This window comes from Lycium ferocissimum, unplaced genomic scaffold, assembly GCF_029784015.1.
Source record: "Lycium ferocissimum isolate CSIRO_LF1 unplaced genomic scaffold, AGI_CSIRO_Lferr_CH_V1 ctg3062, whole genome shotgun sequence".
Taxonomy (NCBI): Eukaryota; Viridiplantae; Streptophyta; class Magnoliopsida; order Solanales; family Solanaceae; genus Lycium; species Lycium ferocissimum.
This window is the reverse complement of record NW_026725341.1, coordinates 46,200-67,132: the sequence shown is the minus strand read 5'-3', so window position 1 is coordinate 67,132 and position 20,933 is coordinate 46,200. Positions and strand designations below refer to the sequence as shown.

Genomic DNA, 20,933 nt, shown 5'->3' with positions numbered 1-20,933 from the left:
TAACATATTACAACATATTTGACTTAATTAACTCATACCTCGTTGAATTTTTTAATGTTGTTCCAACAATAGGCCACACAAGTAGAAGCTTTACGAAAATTGTTGGAATGTGTTTGAACATTCGCTTCATACACTATATTTTATAATGATCCGTGGTTTGTTCAAAAAGTATAAGGAAAGAGGGACTTTAGCAAAGTGTGTCGTTATTGTATGTCACGTTTTACAATTAAAACGTAACTATTGATCACGTTTTATAGTCAAATCGCCGAAGGATTCCCAATTTGCGATTCTGCAAGATTCGATTGCCCGTGCCTAGTTTTGGGTAGAAACGAATCGTACGATTACGTTTTATCCTAAAATCGTAACTCCGAGTTACGACTTTAACATCAATCAATGTCGGATTACGGAGAAGGATTCTTTGTATATGGATTCTCTAAAGTCGTTATCGACAAAGAACGTATTAGGCATAATACGTTACTCATGCTTATGAATTAGCTTTTAACACCGTTAACCCCAAATATTTTTCCCGTCGAATTTTTGAATAAAATAATGCCTAATACGTTACTCGGAATACGTTTATGCTAGTTACGTAAAAAAAATTAAAAACGTATTATTTTGGTGAATTGGTTTAAATAATAGCTTATTTTGGTCAAAACTCCCTTAAAATGCATATACAAAATTTTGAACACAATTAAGACAACCCAGCAGAGTAAACTAGACGCTACCACATGCAATCGGAACCCAAACACAAAAATAAATTCCAACCTATACAACTTCCCGGGTTCCGCTAAGCGTATAAACGAGAAACAAACTCTGTGAAGTGCATGTATTTCAAACTCACGCAATAAACCGCCATTCTCTTTCATTTCAACAAATTTTCAAATTGCGATCACCACCATTATCATCTGAATCTCTCTCGATCCTCTGAAAATGCATGCATTCAAGTAAATCTCCGATTCCACGATTTCTTATTGTTCTGATTGTGATGTGTATTCTGACTTAGCTTGTTGATTGCTTTCAGTTTCAGACCAGAAGAACAGTTGCAGCTCGCTGAACGTGAACAAAACTTGTTCAAATCTATTGATAGCCGTTTGAAGCTCGTTGATCACTTTTTCCAATCCATTGATAAACGTACGTAATTTGTAATATCCTTTTCTTTTCCGAATTGCGTAATTCTTATAATTCTCCTTTTTTTTTTTTTTTTTTTTTTCCTTTCAGCAAACACCGTATTTCTTCATTTACTGCTTAATTTTTCTATGTCAGTTGCTGAAAGTTATGGCTCTGAATTAGTAGTTCTTAGTACTCTGTTCTTCAATTTGCCTCAATACACTATAATTTGTAGTACGATATTCTCGTTTCTCCTAAAAATATCAACAGCAACTTTGTTTATCTTCGAAATTCATGTTAGTTTACTACAGATTTTCTTTTAGTTGATGAAAGTTATGGCTCTGATTTGGTTCGTTGTGATACATTATGTTTTTCTCTGGCGAGGTTTAGTACAGATTGTTTATGAATATAGTATCTGTTTTCTCATGATTCAAGCCACGTGTTCAACTATTCCATCACTGCTAGCGTGTGAGTATTTTGACCTTATCTTTGTGGAGATTGTTACGGTTTCAGTTTCCAATACTTCTTCTATATATGATTCTCATATGCATATTTGGCGGTGGTTTGGAGTAAAATATCTGAATCTCTGTAAAAATCAAAGGAGCTCATAATTAATTTAAGAAAATAGATTGCGCTCTGTGTTTCTCACTGTTAACTCATAAAGTTCTGGTTCCAAATCAGCTGATTACACTAATGTCCATATATTTTAAACTGTTTTTATGCTTATTATTTTATCCAGTTATCCTATTTTTCATCAGCGCTAGCTAGTGTGTCTCTGTGTACGTTGATCTCATCATTGTAGCATAATTTGCACAGTTTCGGTTTTCTCTTCTGCTTGCGAGATTTTTATGGCTGATCATATGTGTCATGATCCATTTTGAGATGTTATGAATGTATTCGTAATCTCATTGACTGTGTTTTAGTAGAGTACAAATCAAATTTGTACTATCATGTTCCTCTTGATATCTACTTTTGAGATATTGTCATGGAGTAGTCTTTAATAGATGGCTATCTCATGGAACGTATACAATTGAATGAAAAATACAAAGCAGGTCTTAAACTGGAATGATGAAGCTATAAGTCTCTGTTTTTAAATATCAAATATAAATTCATTTAAGATTCTGATGAACTTCCCTAAGGATTAAAAGCTGAATTCGACGTTTGTAAAAAATGCAGTGATCTCTCATGGAATTAATGCTGGGGACGTAAAGAAGTTTGAAGAGGCAGATATCTACACCTGCATTAGTGGCTTGATGATGCCCATGCAAAAGGTGAAAGGAAAAAGCAACTCTTGTTATTATCCACAAAACGTGAAGTACTACTTTATACTTCTGTTCTTCATTCTTTCTTCTAATAAATATATCACATTGCCTTGTTACAGAACTTGATTGGGATCGAAGGGTTATCCGAGGCAGAAGTTGACAAGATCTATGAAGCAACTGAGAAAATACTGGTTAGAGAATTATATTCTGCTAGTCATATTCATGTTGATGATACACCATCATCTATTTCTGCTGCTTCTCTCTTTATCTTTCTTATTACTGAAGTCACTCAAAAATGGAATAGGGTCAGGATGGTGTGGAATAAAATCACTACTCCATTTTTGTTTTCCTTGTCATTTGATTTCATTCTTCTGCTTGTGTCAGTCCAACTTTTGCCTTACATAAAAAGATGGAGTACCTGAATAGTGAATGATACTACATGTTTGTTACAGAGGAAGGCAGTAGTTTGCATCACAACTGGAAGCCAAGCACTGGATGAACTCTCGGGTGGTAAAGTTTTTGCTCCTATATATGATTGAATCCTTAATGCTTTTTCCTTATAAAGAAACCGCTCCTGATTCTGATTGTTCTTTGATCTGTGTGAACTTTTGAAGGAGGGATAGAAACTTCAGCAATCACTAAAGCTTTTGGTGAATTCAGGTAAGAAATCAATTGATTATTGTTTGAGCTTTGCGTTAGAAGCATTAGTAGAATATTTTCATCTGACTCTGCTGAATGAACAGTTTATTCAGATCTGGAAAGACACAACTTGCTCATACTCTCTGTGTATCTACTCAGGTTCACCTCTGATCTTAGTCAGAAGCAATGAAACATCTTTACCTTCTTTAGATTACTCCTGATCCTTTATATGCTTTGCTTACGCTTAATAGTGATATCATTCGGGATTTGACAAGATCGTCAAATTGATTTGTCTGATTTATTGCAGCTTCCTACTAGTTATAGGGATTAGTGGGATTATATGATGAAAGTGATTAATACTGGTCCATTTCTGTTAGAAAACTAACCGAGATCCTTCCAACTTTCACTCTCAGTAGACTATTGAGTTTCAACTTACAACTCCTTGTACTCCAACTTACTTGTGCCTTAAGTTAGCTGTGTCATATAATAATCGCTAATAATCACTGTGATTAAATAAATTATTAAATTTCTAACCTTAAAAGAATTACACAATTCTAGTTTAAATAGACTTGACAGTTACCTGTACCTTTGCCAGGGGAGAGGAAAGACCAAATTTGAAATCCCGCGACCCTTTTAGTAGAGTTGAAGCCTCCTTTTTGTTTGTTTAAATAATAAGTTAGATTGATCCCCTTTCCTCTTTCTTTTTTTTTGTTTGTTTTGGATTGTTTGCTTTTGAATTGGGGTTATACATCATAAGATGTTTCTGTTAAAGTGATTATCGTACGCGCATTGTAAATTCAATAGCCAATCCGATTATTGAAAACATAGTAGTACTATATCTAAGAAAACAAAAGGAGTATTATATTACCTTCATATTCACGTACAACCCTTCAATGTCTCTATTTCGATTCACAAACTCTGAAACTTCACCATAAACAACGTTCTAAATAGTTATACTTCCTATCTATTCTGCAGGCTGAAGCAGGGGATGATGTATTCCCTAAACCTCCACTTATCCACTGGGAGAACATCAAGAGAAAGTTCTTCTTACCAAAGATTATTGGAACAAATGACACAAGTAAGTCATGTGTGTTCTAGCATTTAATGCATTAATTTAGTGGTGTTCTATTAGCATGATATATCAGATATACTATTATAATTAATTTAATACATGGATGGTACGACTATACTTAATATACATATGTAATTAATTTTCACTTTTACATTTGCATTAATATATCAGATATACTATTATATTATCTTTAGTATGAAGTATAGTCGTACCATCCATATATGCTTGTCTAATATACTTATCCCCGTATAATTTGTAAAGAGAATAATGGATGAAATTTAAGCAAAAACAGATTTTGATAGGTTTGATTTTGCTTAGAAAACATCAGAATAGGAATACTTTTTGTGTATCAGTATCACCAAAGAATTTTGAATTGGAACATTCTTTTAATTATTTAGGTTAACTAATTGCCAAAGCTAGGGCTCCCCAATTTTTGGGCCTAAGCCGGCCTATGTATTTCTTCCTTATTTTGCATATATTTCCTCATTTGCAGATTATCAAATCTGCTTCCCACTTCCAGATCATGCACTTCCCTCCTTGACTCCCAGCTTACTGCTTATTCATCCTAGTGAGAAATCTTGTCTTCTCTATAATCCAAAAGATTCAAAGACCTGTACTATCGAATTGGATTTCAGAGGATACAAATTGGTTGGGTCATCCCCCGGAGGATGGCTACTGTTTGTGAACTATGCAACACAAACGTTCAACTGCTATGACATGTCTGGTCACGGTCAGTGGCATAAGCTGAAGATGTTACCTGGATTGACCCAAGACAAAGACATTATTGTAGTCTGTGATGGTATTCACCACATTCTCTTCTTGGAAACATTGGAGGGGAACCCAGTGATTCACCACTTCGAGCTTGATCTTGAAACAATTATTCAGCATGGAATGCTTACACCTATACTTGAAGGCAAAATAAAAAACGCGTTGTTTTGCGGAAGTGTGTTGCATGTGGTAGTGTTTAGGATGGGAAAAAGCTACTTTCAGTCTATTAGATTAGATTTCTCCAGGGGTAAAATAGCTTTAAGGGAATCTGATCTAGGGAAACGTACTGAATTGCAAGAAAATATGTTTACTAGTATGGTGTTATCTCCATTGATAACACCTTTGATCATAGTGTTCTCCCTTGAGATGCAGTTAATTGTCTATCAAGTTCTTGGCGGTGGAGAAGATGGCTACACTCATTTGAAGGAGGTGTTTTTTGATCAGATGCTTAATATGCAGCTTTATGTTGTACCAGACGGAGGAGGAGGTGCACTTTCTGATCCAAGAGAACACACATTAGTTTATTTGTCCACACATGTAGGTGCAGATTGCCTCAAGGGTGAGTATGAAGTGCTGCCTGATTATGAAGCTGAGAGTTATGAAGAGTTTGATGATGAGAATAGGGCTGAAGAGTTTGATGACGAGAATAGTGCTGCAGAGTTTGATGAGAATGAGACTGAGACTCAGACTCAGACTGAAAGTGAGACTGATACTGAAAATCAGAGTGAGAATCAGTATGAGGGGAATGAGGGATATGATGAATATTTCGTGATATGGACACGCCTCAAGGAATGTGACTGGGATACAGCAACTCAACGTTGCCCTTGTCAAGCAGCTTGGCTTTTCCTACAGCAATATCCCTGATGTTTTGGCTGCTTTAGTTTTACTTCATTTTTTTATGCTTGCTGATTGGAAACATAAATTTCTTTTTGAAATTCTTCATGGATGATGACTATTGAACTCTTTCCTCTTTCTGCTAGTGTTCTTTGCCTCTTCTGATGTTTTCCCCTTTAAACTGAGTTTCTCAGCAAATTTTTCATCCTGTTCAAGTTGACAAGACCAAAAACATATGAATTTAACAAGTCTTTCTGTTGTACTCTAAGAGAAGCCAATTTTAGAAACACTGTCCTGTAGTGATGAGAAAGTAGAAACATAACCAAATATTGAGAATCCAAAGCCAACCTATTGCAAGTTCAGAGTACATATAGTACTAATGCTTATAAATCCAGAGAAAGATTAAGTGAAGTAGTATTAGGGCAGAAGATGAGAGCCACCATGTGCATAATCAGTAATCACTCCTCTTTCTTTTCCTCGCAACAACAGCTCATGAGTCGTCCAAGTGCAAAGCATGGCTGGTTCAGTCCATTCCACTGACATGCCCAAAGTTGCTCCTCTGACCAAAAATAGAAGGATGTGAAAAGTCATTTTACCAAAAGTTAATTTCATGTCTTCTTTTTCTTTGTTTCCTAGTTAATCCTTTATAGCGAGTAGTGACTACTTCCTATTAATGTTCAGATTCTTAAACTGGTAATTTCGTCCACTCTTATTTCTGCTGCTTGTCTTAGAATAAAGGGAAATAAAGTCATCCCATATCAGTTGTTTATTGTTTTAAGATTAAAACATATATATTGGAATGGTAGCTGACGCCGAATGAAGAAAAAAAGGATGCTTGCATTGGGCGATGGCTAGTCAAATTAGATTACCGTGCTCAAGTCATAATATCTATAGGATAGTTTTTTTTTATTTTATAACCACTTGATGAAATCTGTTTGTGTGTCTAGCATGACCACTTGATGAAATCTGGAGGGAAGTCCGGGCTAGCTTGCACTATTCCACAGGTACCCGCTACCCCACCAGCACAAGTACGGAGTAATTCTATCCACCAAAGCATGGACAGATGGGAATATATAGGATAATTAGATATATGTATAGTGGTGATCTTATTAGTGAAGGACTTCATATATTTAATCTTTTTCCGAGGGTAACGAAGTGAGCACACATCTTTTATTGGAATCTGCTAGTAATGTCACAGTTAACTCCCATTTTTGTGGTGCTGCAAAATCTTTATTTCGAGTTTTGAATACTTTTGATGAATTTGTTGACCTTGGCTCAGAAAACTCATGGTTTGTCTGTACCTTGTATGGTCAAATTACACTAATTCTCTTATCTCGAAGTGAAATATTCATGCACAAGCTGGAGACCTATTGAGAGGAAAAAGAGGAGCTCAAATGACTGAGCTAGGTTTACATTATGTGAAAAATCTGCAAATAAGAAAATATCTACAGCTTTTATACTTACAGCTAACCAGTGGCGGAGATGATTTCCGCCGAGGGGGTTCAAAATATAAAAAAGTAAACGTACGAAGAGGCCTAAGGGGCTTCAACATCTACTATATATATATAAAAAATAATTTTAACCTTATAAAAATAGTATTTTTTTCTGCCGAGGGGGCTCGGATGAACACCCTCGGCTCTATGTGGCTCCGCCACTGCAGCTAACTACTAACTAACTGCCTACTAACTGAGCTAACAAACTAACTGCATAATTAATTGCACTAACTAGGTAAACTAAGTCAACATGTGACCAAAACAACTAACTAGAGTTAGGTAACTAAAGTTGGTGAGTAGACTGCAATATAAGAGGTTAACTCCTTTACATGTACACGCAGTGCAAAGTTCATTAACTCAAAGTCTCAAATTGGAGCTCATAAAGTCAGATGTATGCTTGTTAATTAAATGTGTTTCATTTTCTTTGTAATTTCTTTTCTAACTTCGTGTTGATAATTATTTTCGGCGGATGTTCTTCAGTGGCTGACTGGAAACTCTTCAAAGAGTTTGGACATAATTGCACAATATTGGCATTGGCAATTAATACCACGTCTCTCTGATCCTCATTCAGGATTGCTGAGATTTGGTGCTAACGAAGGGTTGACAGTCTACAAAGCATTAGAAATGCTGCAAATCTCAAACTTCCAATTAGTAAGTCTGTAGGTATAGGTAAAGCCTAAACAACATGGTGCGTTGTTATCACATATTTGTTTCTTGCTGCTATCTGTTAAACATTTATCATAGCATTGCTTCCATAAACATGACAAAAGGATTTTATACTATATCCTTTTTCTGCCAAATCTGGCTCCAGAAGAAAGATGCAAAACAAAGCGAAACAAAACGAGAAAAAGAATCGAAAAGAGGAGAAACATTCAGAAGATCATAAAAGTACTTTTTTCTTGTAACAAGAGGAATGCAAAATTATTTACATCAATGTATCTAAATAATCCATTTATTAGACTTTAGCGGAGTTGATATGTCCATCTGTGGTGAAATTTAAATTAAATTGGTGTTTAGATTACCTGAGTAACTTTCATGTTGAGTGAGACTAGGTGCTTGGATGTAAAAGACCATCATACATGTAAGATTTTCATATGTGCTATCTTGCCCTGCACCTATAAATTGATTGCTGGATCCTAAAGATCCTGCATCATAACTTGCTATCAGAATCTAGGATTACCATTGTGGGCTTGGAAGCAGGTTATCTGGATCATCTGTATCTCTTCAAGAATGAATAAGTGTTGGGAAAGAGATGAAAGACATGTATTTCCTTGCATATAGGGTTGCCAAGCATCTCTTTTACCCTTTTACGTATCCTCATGGTGATTAAATTATGGGTAATCAATAACTAATTTATCAGTTTCTGGTTTGTAATATCAAAAATTGTGAAGGGAAAGGCTGGATATGAAACTTCAGCTAAAGATTCTATAGAAGCTCTTATTTGTATTTAGATGGATGACAAAGGCTAAATTCTTGCTTCCAATACTTAAGTTTTGACTTAATATGGCATTGTTTATGTTCTTTACCAATGTAAATGCTCCAACTTGTTTTGTGTATGCTTCAGCCTCCAAAGGAAATGTGAGGTGTTGGTTTGGATTGTGTGTGCATATGCTGATTTCTCCAATTCTCTTGGAACTAATCATAGTTCAGAATTTTACAGCATCCGGAATTTATCCCGATGGATGAACCATCCCACTTAGCCTCAGGGAGGCCAAATGTAAAGTGTGTTACCTTGCTGCTAAGCGACTGGTCAGGTGTAGTTCATGCTAAAGTTTGGATCTCAGATGTTTCTATCGGATCTGCAAACAATGACAGCAATCAGGTATAACTGATCCAACTTAATAAAGAATAATTTTTCCAGCTGCTACTTCCAAACATAGAACAAACTAAGATTAAGGTAGTCTAAGTAGGCTCTCCTGAGGAAGAGGCCATCTGTCATGTAGGAATATTTTCTTTCTGATATTTGAATACTTTAAAGAGTTGGAAGTAACTCCGATAACTTCTCACTGTTGTCCATCAACCTCCTGCTGTCCAACTCCCTTACTCCTGATACTTAGGTAATCTTCTCTCTGTCTCTGCCTTTTGCTTCAAACTCCTCCGATATTCATTAACAGTGAAGACTAGTTTCACAGTTACATATAAATGGGTACGTTGTATCCTTATAGTTTTAATGAAAAGAGATAGTGGCAGTTTAGGGAAATCCCTATCTATACAGTAAGAACCAAAAGCTAAATGCATGGAGCAGGGGCGAATGTCCTTTCCAGCTATGTTTGATGAACATTTTCATCCTTTGATAATGCTTGTAGAGTGCGCAAAAAAAAGGATCTGTTGTTGTTCCTAAGTTGGAAGGTTTGATGCAAAGAGGTCAACAACCGGAGAGAGCAGTTTAAAATATATCTCCACTGTATTCAGGTAAATTGAGCCGAGGGTCTACCGGAAATGGCCTCCCTACCTTGAGGTAGGGGTAAGGTCTGCGTACACTCTACTCTCCCCAGATCCTACTATGTGGGATTTCACTGGGTTTGTTGTTGTATTCAGGTAAATGAGGTGGGAATATATCTCGCTGTTTGCTCTGATATAGCAAAGAAGGTTGTAATCTACTTCGACAACCTTTGGAAACTTGTACACCTTGATGTTTCAGCTTATACAAGATTAGTTTGGGATCAGCAGTGACATATTAATCAGAAGGTTTCTTATTGGTCCCATTATAAATCCTAAAGAAAGGTGCAGGTAAGCAAAAAATAACTATGGCCCACTCTTTTAAGCTACTATCTTTTCTCTCCACATCTTGCTGCTTCTTTATAATAGCGTGGGGAATTCTTGCACGTAATAATTGCATAAGAAATAGGGAAATGGAAAAGTAAAAGTCATATACAAGTGCTAAAGTGTTGAAAAAAAAAAAAATAGGCCATATACAAGTGCAGAAATGCAAAAGTCAATGCTTTTGGCTATTCCTACTTATATAGGTTGAAATTTGCTGCCTTCACGCAATTGAAGTTCAGATGCCAAACCGAATTCTGAAATTAGAACCCAAACACAAACTAAGACCTGTATGGGAACTGCAAAATGCTTTGCTATTCTCTCTCTCCTTTTTTAATGAAATGGTAAGTATTATAGATGTTAAAAATCCGCACTCGGAAGGTACTGCAATTACATCCAAAAGTCAGCAAAAAGAACAGAAAAGAGCGAAAAAATATATATTCAAAAAATTCAATGAACTGTAATAGGGTTTCACTATCATCTACCCATTCCTGTTTACAGCAAAAAGATATCCACAATATGCAATCTGACTAGATCCTCAAGATTGAGCTCTTTTGTCCTACAAAACAACTCTTGTTTCTCTCAGTCCAAACACACCACCATTGGCTGCTGGTACTGCGTTCCGTGCTGTCTTGATCTGCTTTGAAAGACCTTTCCAGTTCCAACATGACAGTAAATCTGATTTAGTACCTTGTATTACCCATATGAAGCCCAAAAAAAAATCAAGAAGAACTGCCACAACTGTGTAGTCATCGTACAATGTAGAAATAAATGGTCGACAAACTCTTCTCCTTCTTCACACATAAAGCATCTGTCAACTATTTGGAATCCCCCTCTTTGTTGATTATCTTGAGTTAAGCAAGCTGATAAAATATACGAGTTCACCAAACAGTATAGAGAACTAGCTTCTCTATCTGTTTTCTCGAACAAACAACAGAAGGTAAATAGCAAAAGATGTTTTCGTGGAAAACTCCTTGGTCAAGGTACTAAAAAACACGACCCACCGAAGTTGAATTTCAACTTCACTATAATTGAGAAATTTCACATTACAACCTAAGAATTAAACCTTAATCCCTCTTCCTTACAATAACTCTATTGAAGGATGTTTACAATAACTCTTTTGCATACAAACGAGCCTCGACTACCTCTAGCCAACAGTCCAATAGCTTCTAACTCTAGCCAAGCACATGAAGTAACAAACAAGTTGAAATCTGTCCTACTATGACACTTATTGAAAAGCCGCGTAGGATTTCAAGTAAAGAACAAAAGACAAGAACTTAACAAACCTAAGGACTAAAATATCTTCAATGATTTGGACCTGGTCCTTCAGCTTGCTGAAGGTTGTTTTAGGGAAGCACTTTGAGAGCCGCAACGGCTGCTCCTTGAGAGTGGATGATGATTTTTCTTATCAAAGTGTTAGGGTTTCTCTTGCATAATGTCATTTATATATAAGGATAGTTGTTGGGATGAAAGGGACAATGGAAAGTCTACCGGCGTGCAACGGTACCGTGTTTCTTTCGGTGTCCAACAATAGTGTCGAAGCGACTTTACGGTAGGTTTGACCGAGCAACTGCTGAGGATCTGGTTCCTCTAAAAACGTATTTGGTCTCTAATATATGAACATATCTTACAGCTTGTCTAGTGGTTGATTACATATGGTTCTTCAATTAGGAGTATGTTAACATGAGATATTATAAGGTTGACCAAATTTAAAAAGTGAAACTGATCACATATGGTTCCTTATGGTTTGTCAAATCATCAAAACATAAGGTATCATGCCTCATAAATTCCCCCTTTTTTGATGATGACAAAGAAACATAATTTGTATTCCCCCTGAGAACCAGATTCCTCGTTGTTCCCCCTGAAACACCGCAAGACACATAATTGTATTTTGGTTCCTTGAGTAAGGTTTGTCAAATCATCAAAACATGAAGTATCATAGCCCACTCATCATAAGCCTTCCAAGCCACTAATCATACAAAAAATTCACTTTCATTTGTACTTATGTCTTCCAAATTTGTTTCCGGAAACCAACTGTTGCTGATATGACCCTCATGAGCAAATTATAACATGTCTTTACAATAAAGATGCTCTTGTTATGTTCCTTCCATATCAATAGGTCTTCAATACTGGAAAGGCTCACATAGGTGGGAAGTATAATATAGAGATCTGCAATTTCACCAAGCTCCCAATCATTAATATCCTTTTTGAAAATTGTTACCATCCGTTTATTGTGCTACTGTGCCTTCTCTTTTAAGAGTTAGGTTGTGTATAGTGGGGAATAGTTCTCTGAGAGATAGATGTCCCAACCATTTTTTTTCCAAAAAAGGAAACTTCTTACTCTTACCTAGTTTGAACCCAATATGTTGAGAGAAGACAGGCCACACAAGAATAAGATGTAGCTCCAACCACTGACATCTTGTGGAGATAAATCCCTGTTTATGCACCAAACATTTAAGAGCACAAACTTTACTGTTATTAACTTCCTCCCTAAAGAATCAGTTTCCAGATTGAGTCACCATAACCGTTTCATCAAAAGACTAGTATTTTGCACCTTTAAGTTCTGAATGCCCAAGCCTCCATGTTTCTTATTTGAAGTAACCATGCTCCACTTGACCAAATTGATGACTTTGCTCTCTTTGTTTCTTTGTGTTATCATAAATATAGTTGAAGGTGCTATTCAGATTTAGCTAAAGGAAGATACAATTCAACTTAGGAATTAAAAGTTAGTTGACAGGATTCTAGAAGTTAGTTAACTAGTGTAACGACCCGTCCGATCGTTATTAGAATTTCCTTATCTCGGGTATAAGAACCAAGTTTATTTGTTGTACGATCACTCTACGGAGAAATTTTACATTAAATTTTAACCATAGTCGAGTCGGTTGAACTAAAAAGTTTAGGGCCTGGTGGGAACATTTCGCCGCTACTGTCGAGGCACCGCCGCAGCGAGTCTGCCCTAACAGACAAGTGGACCGCTGTAGTGGTCGACGCGAACCAAGACCAGCTTAAGAATCTTATTTAGGGATTTAATCCCACTTTTCCACAAAACCTTATTCTAGGCCGTCACCTGGGAGAATTTCTTAACCGAACACTTAGAGGCTTGGGGAAGGTAAACCTTCAAACATCCTTCATGCTATCTTTCTTAAAGACAATCCTTCCTTTTGTCAAGCTTTATTACCTAGTGTTAATGAAGATGGGTCCCTTATCATTGTTTCCACCCAAGGAAATGCAATGGGTAATATAATGTCACACCCCAGTCCTGATAGGGCATGATGGGCACCCGACCCTTTACTTAGAGCCGAGCGAACCCGCTGGTTCTCGTTATATTCATAATCTCACTGGACTCTTAAATCACGAAATGAAATGCATAATGAGAGCTTTTCAAAAAAATATTCTTTTCGTCTTTCTCAAATCAAGTAAAAGCTGTAATCATATGAAATTTGTAACATAAGGCATAATGACACATCGGCTTGCAGAGCCGCGTGCAAGGCTGACATGCTATATACGTGAATCTGTCTGCAAAGTCTCTAACATAAATCAATATATCATAACATAGATACTCTGACTCGGCAACACTCCGGAAGGAAATGGAGCTCGCCAATCCAGCTGGAACATCTTCTAGCAATATCCTCGACTCATCTGTATACACTTGAGTGGCATGAAACGTAGCATCCATAAGAAGGGACGTCAGTACGAATAATGTACTGAGTATGTAAGGCATGAATAACACCATAATATAGATATGAAAGGTAACATAGAGCAAGAGAGATAACCTGTACATCTGAATGCCACATAAGGCGGATGTCATGCATGCTTAGCGTTTAAAAAAAATATTTTATACATATACATAGTACCATGCCCGGCCATTAAGGCTCGGTGTCATATATATAGTATCATGCCCGGCCATTGAGGTTCCGTGTTATCATCATTAGCCCGCGTCCAGGCCTCCTGCGTCTGGGGCAATATCATAACATGCCCACTGCAGTGGTGTGCACATCTACGTGCCATGCCCGGCCGACTATAGAGCGGCGCGGTGTGAGAAAATACATACATATATAGATAAAGCATGCATAAGAGCCCAATCAAAGCCATGACTATATCGGAGTGACGTAAGGTCGGTAGCCTCCGATTGTATTATGGAATAATCATCGTCGCTTTGTCTTACCTTGACAATGAATAAATTAAGAAAGGTCAAAAGATAGCTCAATATTCTCATATAGTCATTGAAATCATAAACTTGGGGCCTTTAAACATAAAATCGTTCTTATCATAGTCATCATAATAATATAAAGCTCATGTACATGGAAATCTCTATGAACAAAAATTATCTCATAATAACATGAAATCCGTATGCCTTGGAGCTTGGATAAATAAATCCCTCATAATCATCATCATGGTTATCATAAAAGAAATTATTCATCTTTGCCATCATAAAAACTTTAAGGGTCATGAATCTCTAACATTCTTGGAAATGAAAATTTTCATGGAATTCATGCATGGTTTGGTAGGAAAAGAATCATGCCTTTAGAAGCTCAATAACATCATAAGGATCACGAAATTCGTGGACTTCTAGCATTTGCGGAACTAATGATCTTATGGTACGACACAAAGGTTTATAACGAAAGGATCATGCCTTTAGAAAGAAGGGGACTAGCCTTAACATACCTGGAAGATAATTTCTCGACTTTCAACTTACTTCCTGTCTTACAATTCACTTAATATTATTTGTAACCTCGTAATCTACATATACAACCATTTATGCTATTGTTAGAATCATCATCATACGCTTGTCTTAAGCCCTTAATTAAAATTCTTTTAGATTCTATCGAAATTTGGGCAACATCTCCCTTATTTATATGCCTAGCCCGAAATCATAATATCAACAACCAATCAACAAAAACAATACCAACATCATACAAGATAAATATATGTATTTTTCATCCAAAATTCTCTTCAACCCTCAATCCATAAGCCAACAATACCAACACAACAACTATAACTTTTATTCTTGCAATTACTCCTTAATCAATGTTGATAAAGAAAGAAATTCAATGATTCATACCTTGTATTTACTAAAGTAACAAGATCTTCAATATTTAATTGTTCCCAAGTGTCACGCCCCGAACCTGGGCCTGGACCTAACACGGCACCCGGTGCCTGACTGCATGTGACCGAGCGAACCAACTGGCTAACTGAATCAACATGTGATATCAAAACATAACTGAACGTGGAAACAACTAAACACATACTGATATACTGAAGGTCTGACTGAAATCATAATGCGAAAATAGTTAGACAATCTGAAATATCTGAACGTAGCCAACATGGCTTAAACCAAAACAACTGAACAACTGCCAACAAGGCTAACATAATAAATATCTGACTGTCTGAACTGTGTCTATGAAGCCTCTAAGAGTACTGAATAATAGAGCTGTCTATAAACTGAAATAACTGGATAGCTGACAACGCCCCGAAGGAATGTGGGGCTCACCAGTAGCTGATACGTGCACTCCTAAATAGCTGAGTCGTCAACCTGTATATCGTTGCCTGCATCGCGAGATGCAGGCCCCCAAGCAATAAAAAGGGACATCAGCACATTTGAATTGTACTGGTATGTAAAGCAACTGAAGCAATAAAATACTGGAACTGAAACTGAAACTGAACTAAACAGGAAAGCAAGAAGCTGAAGTACTCCCTGTTCTGGATGAAGAATCACCTGTAAAACTGTAAATATAACTGTGGCCTAGGGCCCAAATAATGTGCACAAAAACTGTGGCCTCAGGCCCAAGCAATACGTATGCATAAACTGTGGCCTAGGGCCCAAAAATACAGATACAGGTGTTCAACATTAACAATTTACAAGACTGAGACTGGCCATAGCTGATAGCATGATAACTGTATCTGATTATAAGACTTTTGCAAATAACTGGTTATACACTGACTGAGACTCATGTGATAACAATGCATAAGTCTATAAAGATTACGTGCAGAATTCATGATGTTCAAAGTGACAACCATGAACGAATTCTGTAACTGCAACCCTAGAAGATAACAGTTATATATCATATCATGGAACTAGGGCTAAACTATATTCTAAGTCAAATTGCGGACAAGTATGAAGAATGAGGCGTAGGGGAAAATCATGAATATTCCCTAACGTAGATAGTTAGCCTCACATACCTTAATTCCAGACTTTGAGCGTAGTACAATGTTCGTCAACCCTTTCAACTTTGATCTATATCAATACAAGTCAAAGGGATTCTATATTAGTAATAATATTTATGCTTTGGTCATCTAAGCATTTTATCAAACACTTAGTGGGCATGAAGGTCCACAATCTCCATTAATGGTGATTTCTTCACCCAATTCCCATTCTATTACTTCTAGGTGATTCTATAATCTTAATTAGATGTAATTAACATCATTCTTCATCACCCATAGGAATACAACAATCTCAAGTCAACAATCCAAAAACCCTAGCATAGTTCATATAATTCTCTTTATCAAACCCATTTACTATTCTCCCAAGAACTTATCAACACTTTAATCATCATGAAACATCATAAAACTTACCTTAGTTATTGTAGGAATAAGACTTAAGTTGAAATGCTTCACTTGAACAAAACCCTAGTTCCACCTTCCATGGAATTTCTTGACTTGAATGGATTTGATGTGTTTCTAACACTTAGTTTTGTGGATTGATGAAGTGGATCTTTAGTTTCACTTGGATTCTTGCATATGAAGTGTTTGGATGGCTCTAGAGAACCCTTGAGTCATGGAGGAGAAATGGGAATGAAAAAAAATGAGCTTGGGTCTCTTATTAACATCTTAAAATCTGACCCGTCGGGCAATTCTACGCCCATTTTTACGGACCGTCAAACTGTTTGACGGACCGTCAAAATGGTCCGTAAAACTGCCCAGCAAAATATGAGTTTCTATGACCATTTTACGCTGGCCTGAGTCAATTTGACGGACCGTCAAACTGTTTTACGGCCGTCAAAATTTCCTACGGACCGTCAAATGGTCCGTAGAAATTCTCTGCTCGGACAGTGTGTCGTATAATGGCCATAACTTTTGATCCCAATATTCTATGAGGGCTCACGACCTATGGTTAAAAAGATATTTCAAAGGGATACAACTTTCATCAAGGAAGGTTTCCCAAATTCTCAATTAATAAAGGGGTTATGGTCATTGGAAGTAAGACCTTCTATAAACTCACATGCAAACATGCCCCGTAGAGTGGCTTCCAACTTTTCTTTGCCCAAAGATATTTCTTATGACTTAATTGGTTTTCAAAATACTTTCTATAACCCTCATATTGGTTCCATTATATTATCATCTTATGAGTCAAACTTTCGCCCGAAGCTATGAGGTGTTACACCAAGCTCCTCCAACACAAAAATGAAATCATAATCGCGTCTACACGTTGTCCGGACTTCGATTAGTATTTCGTAGCTTGAATTTCACTCAAAATCCTCAATTCTATGTGAGATTAAGAGACCTTTTGATGGCTGAATATTCTGAAAATTTTGAGAGGTTTAGGATGAAGAAAAATGGGGTTTTAACCCCTTTTATAGTAGCCAAGGTCGGCAGTACTGTAGCAGTATTGTAGCGGCACTGTAGCAGCCCTGTTTCTGCATTGACAGCTCAGTTTGTAACGTTCATAATTCTCTACTCAATGAGCGGTTTGTTGAATGATAAAATAGACTCGATGAGTTTATTTTAGGCTTTTGAAACACCTTAAAACTCCTAATATACTAGGAGATATGCCCCTCCAAAGTTGACTAAAAATCTGCCCAACATTTCTCAAATTTTCGTCAAACTTATTTTCTTCCATTTGCTTGATCTCGAAACCTTCCGAAACTATCCATACATGATATTTATCATTTATTATACATGATAATGGCCATGTTCTTATGTTTCAAAATAGTCTTTTCCGATTACGACTTACGAGATCATAATCATCCTTTACTTAAACAATATAGTTAAAAATGCCTCGTTCCTCATACTCCATAGTTGTTTTACCTAGTCGTGACTCGACATACTTACATTCAAATTTAACCAAAGGCTTCTCTGAGGTACGGGGTGTAACATATAGACCACTACGCATGCGTCCCTTATCATTGTTTCGACCTTAGGAAAGTGCAATGGGTAATCTAGACCACTACACATGCGTTAATCTGAATCTTATTCTCGTATTCGTGATTATTCATAGACTTCTCCGTCATGGCTTCCGATTCAAAAATTGGAAAGGTGAAGGTTCATGAACGTCCGCGACAGCTGCTCAGCGTCGAGGTGGGTGGTTTACTTGAGTTGGACTTTGATTAGAGATTTGTATATATGTTATATAATTGACGGGAGAAAGCATGATTAGGTATTCGGATACGGAGTTTGGTTGGATGCTAGTTAAGTTGGCATTAATTATGAAATTGTGAGGGTTTGTCACCACGAAAAGTGTAGTTGAACCAAGTGTGCAGTTGTTATGTTCTAAGAGAAGATATTAGAGTATGAGTGGGTGATGCTTATGGATCTAGTGAGGGATGGGATTTGTGTTACTAATGAGTTGGACATAATAGAGTCTTGTATACAATGTGTTAGGTGACTCATATTTCAATGTAGCTAATTCCGTTCTGTATTCATGATTATTGTTGAGTCTTATTATGACTTGTGATATTGTGACTTATATTTCGTTGACTCTGGCATTATTGAGTGTTTATGATTTTATTGCGTTCTGGATTTGAGACACTGTTGAGAATATCTTATGATGGGAAATATATATCTATATAAGACACATTCGACAGGGGGTGACGATGTGGCCTAGTTATGGGCCTGTGGTCTGAGGTCAGTTCCGAAACGAGTGGTACATGGATATCCTGTGTTCCATGTAGGTCATGGCTATTTGGGGCAAATATTACCATTTATCATGTGTGTACACAGCTGTGAGATATCATTGCTTTCATTGCATTTGTACTTACTTATATTCCTATGGAAGCGACGTTTCATTTGTAGTTGCATTGTGCTGAATTATGACTCACTCTGGTAGCTTCATAGTTGATTTTCCCTCCGTAGTAGAGCCGTCGTGTTTATGTGTAAATTCATGGTCCCACTTGATAAATAAAGTAAAGTGATTTTGAAGTAATCCCACTTAGAATGGTTAAGGTTAGAACACACGGTTGAGATACTATCCTCCGTTGTATTATTTGTGCTCTCTCTTATTGCATACCCGATAAGTGCTTAATGACTGATGTCTATTTTGAGTTGTTATGCTGTTGAGTCTGTCCGTTAGATGGTTAGAGGAAAAGGAAGGTTTAGTGATTTCCAGTGGAATGGGTTAACATAAAGGTTGTTATCCTGATTTAATTATTCTTGAGGATTAGGTGTTCTAGGCGTGTTCTTTGAGTTGAAAACTGATTGTTGAATGTTAGTCCTTATTTTCCGTGGTATGTTGAGATGATAGTGGTAGAGGAATTTGAGTGAACCCATGATAGAACTATTACTTTGTATAGGATTTATAAAGGTGTTATGATTGAGCCTATATGTTTATCCTGATTGATTTTATGTAATATTATTTGAACTAATCTTCATCGGCCAATGATGCTTACCGGTACGTGTAATATACTGATACTACTCTTGGTACATTCCTTTTGGGTATAGATGTGTTTCAGGTTATTGCTTGAAGGTTTCATTAAGTTGCAGTGGCGGATATCTTCCTACAACTTTTGTATATCTCCTTCCAGACAAAAGCCATGTCATTTATTTTATTTTTGGTTATCCCTACATGTTGTAGAAGCTCTTGTACACGTCTAGATTAGGTCCCGGGAAGTTGTAATTTCTAAAATTTTAAGGAAGGATATTTATGTTTCTTACTTGCTGAGTATTATTGTTTGTTATTAGGTTGTCAAGTGATTTTAGTAGTGGATTGGTTAGTAAGGGTTCACCTGCCAAGTGGGATAAGGTAGGTGCCTACACGAACCGTAAATTGGGTCGTGACAGTTGGTATCAGAGCGCTAGGTTACCGGTCTCACGAGTACAAGAGAAATGTCTAGCAGAGTCTTGTAGAACATACGATGACGTCCGTTCCCATCCACAAGAGGCTATGGGGCATTTAGGAAACTTCCTTTGTTTCTGTTCCATTGTGCCATCTTAGTCAGTTTCATATCTAACTTGAATCCAAATGGTATATAGATGATCCCAATTGATATCTCGACGAGTCCAATTGGTATCTGTTCCAATTGGTATCTAGCTGTAGCATCCTACTGATAATACATGGTTCATTTATGTATGTGATGAGTAAAATGATAATTTCCCTGTGTTGTACAATTCTGGTCGGCATCAGAAAACGCCTAATGGATTAGTTATTTCGCCGCAACAGTGTACACACCGCCATAGCAAGTTTGCCATAGAGGAACTTTGTCCGCTACAGCAGACCCTCACGCCTTTTTTTCTCTCCGCCGTAGAAAATTCGCTATAGTGGAAAGACCACCGCTGCAGCGGTTATCAATTTCCAGTGACTAGGTCCCCTGGGGAATTTTTTTTTCTCAACATGTGCAATTCAGAAAAACCCAAGGAAGACAACAATTCCAAAGCAACAAATCCATAAAAACACCTAGCCCAACAAGGGCAAAAGTCATTCAAAGGTTAACAACAAATATCCAAACTAAATGCGGGAAACACAAAGTAAATTGTTCCAACATGCCAACCAAATAAGCCAAAATAAAAGAAAACCATTATCTGAATAAAGGCCCTGCAAGGGCAAGAGAAACCATGATTTTGGGGGAGAGGGGGGGAGGGGAGGGGGGAAGATACTTAGGCCACCTCCTTGCTTGTCACCTCATCTGCGCCATTTTCAAAGCTTTGGAAGTGTCACTGTCTAGCCTCGGACCCTCTCAAGAAGGAGAACTATTGGGTATCGCCCTTGGTCACCTTGGAAAGATTCGTCTTGGGCTCCGTAGTCTTTATATGGCTTTTGGTGACTTTTCACATTTTGGAAAATAGTTT

General features: G+C 37.0%; 1 protein-coding gene and 1 long non-coding RNA gene across 2 annotated transcripts; one reads left to right on the top strand and one right to left on the bottom strand.

Moving 5' to 3' along the window:
- The first annotated feature begins 848 nt into the window (after window positions 1–848).
- On the top strand, window positions 849–6,996 carry LOC132043929 (meiotic recombination protein DMC1 homolog). Its single transcript, XM_059434393.1, has 8 exons — window positions 849–1,131; window positions 2,284–2,378; window positions 2,489–2,560; window positions 2,822–2,879; window positions 2,984–3,029; window positions 3,113–3,167; window positions 3,984–4,086; window positions 6,630–6,996. The coding sequence occupies exons 2-8, from the start codon at window positions 2,361–2,363 to the stop codon at window positions 6,632–6,634; spliced, it is 357 nt and encodes a 118-aa protein (XP_059290376.1). The 5' UTR covers window positions 849–1,131; window positions 2,284–2,360; the 3' UTR covers window positions 6,635–6,996.
- Window positions 6,997–15,149: 8,153 nt separating this feature from the next.
- On the bottom strand, window positions 15,150–17,312 carry LOC132043928 (uncharacterized). The gene is made up of 3 exons (XR_009411972.1): window positions 16,509–17,312; window positions 16,116–16,170; window positions 15,150–15,482 (listed from the first exon to the last, which is right to left on the bottom strand). It is a non-coding gene; the product is annotated as an uncharacterized LOC132043928 (long non-coding RNA).
- Window positions 17,313–20,933: the final 3,621 nt, after the last annotated feature.